This window comes from Pecten maximus, unplaced genomic scaffold, assembly GCF_902652985.1.
Source record: "Pecten maximus unplaced genomic scaffold, xPecMax1.1, whole genome shotgun sequence".
Lineage (NCBI taxonomy): Eukaryota > Metazoa > Mollusca > Bivalvia > Pectinida > Pectinidae > Pecten > Pecten maximus.
In genome coordinates, this window is record NW_022980058.1 from 25,893 (window position 1) to 31,151 (window position 5,259).

The 5,259-nt window shown below is 35.8% G+C and overlaps 1 protein-coding gene across 1 annotated transcript; it reads left to right on the top strand.

Annotated features, from left to right (window-relative positions):
- Positions 1–4,440, top strand: LOC117319391. Its single transcript, XM_033874206.1, has 2 exons — positions 1–619; positions 2,789–4,440. The coding sequence occupies exons 1-2, from the start codon at positions 146–148 to the stop codon at positions 2,810–2,812; spliced, it is 498 nt and encodes a 165-aa protein (XP_033730097.1). The 5' UTR covers positions 1–145; the 3' UTR covers positions 2,813–4,440.
- The last annotated feature ends 819 nt before the right edge of the window (positions 4,441–5,259 follow it).

Sequence of the window (5,259 nt, forward strand, 5' to 3'; positions counted from 1 at the left end):
TCTATAAATAGATCGGGAAAAAACCTCGGCAGAGCATCAGAGCATGTTAGTCATTTGAGCGTTTGATTCAGAAGGGCACTGAAATAAACAGTCAAGCGTCTAGCGTGATCTTGATTGTAAACAATCGCAGACGAGACGAGTCGAAATGGCTGACAGGTTTGCTTCTCTGTCAGTGGATGAAAAAGACAGAATCTTTAACAATGCAGATGCGGCAAACACGAAAAGAGTTACCACGACGGCAGTGCGAGTATTTAGAGAATACCTTACAAGTAAAAGTCTTTCTGCGGAGTTTGAAACGTATGAAATCTCCGAGCTAGATGAGGCCCTGGCTAACTTTTATCTTGAAATGAGGAACAAAAACGGAGAACTGTACAAAAAATCTACTCTCTTATCATACAGACACGGAATACAAAGACACTTGGAATTGACACGTGAGGTTAACATCATGAAAGGCGAGCAGTTCAAGAAGTCTGTAAAGGCATTTAAATCTATGACAAAAGAGTTGAAACGACAGGGATATGGGGCAGTTGACCATTATCCGGCCATCAATGAGGAAGATCTGGCGAAATTGTATGATTTTCTGACAAGTAGTCAGGATGTACAACTCCTGCAGTATAAGGTAGGTTATTATTCTGAAGATGAATAATTCTCAAGATACACATAATCATGAGAATAATTCTAGGCCTAGTATACAAAGGTAACTTTAACAGAAATAATGACCATAATGATAGTATACAAAAAGGTATACAAAGGTAACTGTAACATAAATAATGACCATAATTCTACTGTATACAAAGGTAACTTTAACAGAAATATTCTGATTGAAAAACCATGAACTGCGTTTTCCGGATCCATTAAAGTTGACATCATTTTCTTTTTACCAGGTCTTTGTGGATATTATGCTGCATTTCGGACGCAGAGGGAGGGAAAACCAAGAAAAATAATAAAACAGTTATAGCCTTTAGATTTCGGTCGATGCATGGTTTTATTGACCGAAGAAAAATTATCAACCTCGGACTTCGTCCTCGGTCGATAATTTTTCTTCGGTCAATAAAACCATGCATCGACCTCATCAAAAGGCTATAATTGTATAGTATCGGTCTACTGTAATGACAGTATTTAGTATCGGTCTACTGTAATGATAATATTTAGTATCGGTCTACTGTAATGATAATATTTAGTATCGGTCTACTGTAATGATATTTAGTATCGGTCTACTGTAATGACAATATTTAGTATCGGTCTACTGTAATGATAATATTTAGTATCGGTCTACTGTAATGATAATATTTAGTATCGGTCTACTGTAATGACAGTATTTAGTATCGGTCTACTGTAATGATAATATTTAGTATCGGTCTACTGTAATGACAGTATTTAGTATCGGTCTACTGTAATGATAATATTTAGTATCGGTCTACTGTAATGATATTTAGTATCGGTCTACTGTAATGACAATATTTAGTATCGGTCTACTGTAATGATAATATTTAGTATCGGTCTACTGTAATGATAATATTTAGTATCGGTCTACTGTAATGACAGTATTTAGTATCGGTCTACTGTTAGAGACACTTGGTATACATATTTTACTGTAATAACAGTATTTAGTATCGGTCTACTGTAATGATAATATTTAGTATCGGTCTACAGTAATGATAATATTTAGTATCGGTCTACTGTAATGACAGTATTTAGTATCGGTCTACTGTAATGACAGTATTTAGTATCGGTCTACTGTTAGAGACACTTGGTATACATATTTTACTGTAATGACAGTATTTAGTATCGGTCTACTGTAATGACAGTATTTAGTATCGGTCTACTGTAATGACAGTATTTAGTATCGGTCTACTGTTAGAGACTTGGTATACATATTTTACTGTAATGACAGTATTTAGTATCGGTCTACTGTTAGAGACACTTGGTATACATATTTTCATGCTCTACATTGGTGTTGACTGTTTGATATACAGACTACACAAAACGATTTCTGTACCACCCTGAACTAATGATCAGATGAATAGCCATTGAAGAGTAATGCCCAATAGCTGATTCTGTTACTTACCAACAATAACAACCAGAATTTTTTTTTCTCTCAACTTTAATTATTGAACTCCTTAGATCTTTTTCTACAAATGTTAACATGATTATAGCACCTGAGGATAGACTTACCATGGCGTTGGTGCTTGGTCGTTGTTGCCGACATTTCACTTTTAAGTTTTGCATTTGTTGGTAGATCTCTCCCTCAAAAAGTTAAGTCTAGACAGAGAAGAATATATAATACACAATATGGTTTTAAGCTCACCTGACCCAAAAGGCCTGCAAGCTTATGCCATGGCACAGCGTCACTCGTTCGGCTTCTGTCCAGCATCCATTAACATTTCCTTTAAATCCCTACTAGTCCCAACTCCTAAATGGATTTTTATGAAATTTGGTCTGGAGCATTATTGGGTAAAGAAAATCTAATGTTGTATATGTGGAGGATGTGACCCTGTTGGGGTGGGACAAAGGGGGCAAAATAGGGGAAATTTTTTAGAAATCATTTTCTTTTTAGAGAATAACGGGATTTGGTTCACCTGTAATTTGAACCATTGCTAGCAGAGGCAGTTCAAAAGTAGGAAAATATTAGAAATACCTGGTATAACTTAAATTAATTAATTTTTCCATAATTACCGAAATATATTGGTGAGTGATGCAGGCCCTATGGGCCTTTTGTTTTTCCTTGTTTCCAAAGTATTATACACAATCATTATTATTTTGTACTACAAGTGTTTTATGTTTACAGGTTCGTTTCCTGTCCAGTCCTTGAAGTGGCATCCAGAGAGTAACACAATCCTGTTGTTAAGTAAAGACCAGATGTGTGTTTGTTACCTCATCGACGCGAAGAGTACCGACAGCTGATGACTGTATCATGTTTTACATACCATCCGTCCTTTAGTACTACGCTGGAGTCATAGGGATATCACGAGAGTTTAAAAGGAGTATTTATGGTCTTTACAAAATGATGCTAAAACTCGTATATAACAAAAATAAGTCATATTAGTTTACAATACACAAAGCCAAAGTTTCCCTGCATGTTAAAATACAGTCATTTTGATCTGCGCAATACCGGAAGTGATAATTATAAACACCAACCAGAGAAGGGACACGCGTGTAGACCAAATAAGGATGCTTCCTCCCACAATCATATTATAACAATGAGATACATACATATAGGACTTGTATCCAGTATCCTAGCAACTGTATAGGACTAATACACGGGCTTCTTGTACAATTGTGAACCAGATGATAAAAAATTACCATGTTATTTCTTATCACAACAATTTCTTTGACAGGAAGTTAATGCATTTATTTAATAGTAAAAGTAATAATAGGTTATAAAATCCATGAGAGAATTTCAGGGTGATGATGAAATTAGAGGGGATTTTCTTATGAGATATACTACGTTCTGTAATAATGAGATTTTCAACATATAATGCTGGAGGTTAAAATCCTCAAACCTGGCCAAAATTATCCGTTTTGATAAATTTTAATAGAGATGTGATAATACGGATTTGTACCATACCTACCATTTGCATTCATGATCAGATTGTCTGGGAAGGCAATATGGTTATAACTTAATGATACACAGAATTGTAGATTGTGACCATTTTTGTTATAATCATGTTTTAAATTGTATATGTACCATGATATAAAGAAATGTGTGTCTATTTATATTGTAAAGCATGTGTAAGACAAGGAAAGGTATTTGTTCACACTTGACATAGATCATAGTAATTATTCTATCTGAGGGTTATAAATGTGTAATGGTTGTGAAATTTTTTCCTCTTATCTGAATTTCATGTAAAAGGGGTAAAATAATTATATCTCGTTGTCATTCCATTTGTTGCGCAATTCCTAGAACAGTGTTTAATTTAAATAAGAATGATCTAGAAACCAACATTCCCCAAGTGTATGTCTTTGTTTTGTCCGTCCACGGTCACACTGCCAGGTGTCCATCCATAGTCACACCGCCAAGTGTCCGTCCACGGTCACATCGCCAGGTGTCCGTCCACGGTCACACTGCCAAGTGTCCGTCCACGGTCACACTGCCAAGTGTCCGTCCACGGTCACACCGCCAAGTGTCCGCCCACGGTCACACCGCCAAGTGTCCGTCCATGGTCACACTGCGGATATCAATGTGTGAGGTTTTCAATGAGGTGTTTTAGTTTTTCACTGTAGTATATAAGCATGTGAAGTACTGTAATATGTGATAGTATTTTGTGGATATTATTTCAGATATCATTGATACTGTACAGTAACTAATACACAGTCATGTAGTATGTATATGGATTCCATACTCTATTGAACAATTTAGTTAGTATTATAAAGTGCTTCTTATACATTGTTATATGAAAATTATGACAGATTTAAGCAATAAAATTGTATTAATTTTAATCCAATGTGCCTTATTTTGTATCATTACGAATTAAACTCGGTTAACTTAATCAACCCATTAATCACGAAATGTAAAGTGTGTGTCCTTGTTTACGATTTAAATATTGTACCTGCTACCGTAGATTAACCTTTGAAACTGCCTCACTTTTGGTCTTCAATTCAGCGTCTCCAAGCCGAAACATACCAGAGGTTCCGTTTCCTAGCCGAAACATACTAGAGTCTATAAAATGGTAGTTGCCACTAATGAGTTCAGCAATTTTGGGATTGGGGCGACCAGTTAGCCCATTGTCGGTATAATGTTACCAGGTGGGGTGTCCTGATGTCTTTGGTAGTGTGTTTCAGTGAGATAACACTATAAAATCACCATTGGTTCTATAACTATCACAAGGAGGCAAGCACAAATATACAGGCACAGCCTTCCAAAAAAAGACAAAATCACCACCCAAATAACCATAGCTGTTGATAGAATGTTAAACAATTTAAAACCAAGCACCACTAAGAGGTGTTCTAAGGGAGTTTTAGATCTCGGTGTTACTGAGCTAAATAAGATACTCTTCCCTTAGATTAATGATCATACATAAAAATACAGACAGTAAATCCGGAAGAATTTATCTTAAACAATATTTGATATAACCAAAATTTTCTTTCAAGAATGTGTTTTGAGACATGTTCAGTAACAATTTAACATTGACAGAAGGATTTGTTTGTTTTTTGTTAAACGTCCTATCAACAGCCAGGGTCATTTAAGGACGTGCCAGGTTTTGGAGGTGGAGGAAAGCAGGAGTACCCAGTAAAAACCACCGGCCTACGGTCAGTACC

Bases quoted from the DNA above. Each gene is read 5' to 3' on its own strand.
- LOC117319391 (XM_033874206.1), top strand. From the start codon at position 146: ATGGCTGACAGGTTTGCTTCTCTGTCAGTGGATGAAAAAGACAGAATC. The intron at 620-2,788 runs GTAGGTTATTAT...TTATGTTTACAG, and splicing joins TACAACTCCTGCAGTATAAG to GTTCGTTTCCTGTCCAGTCC.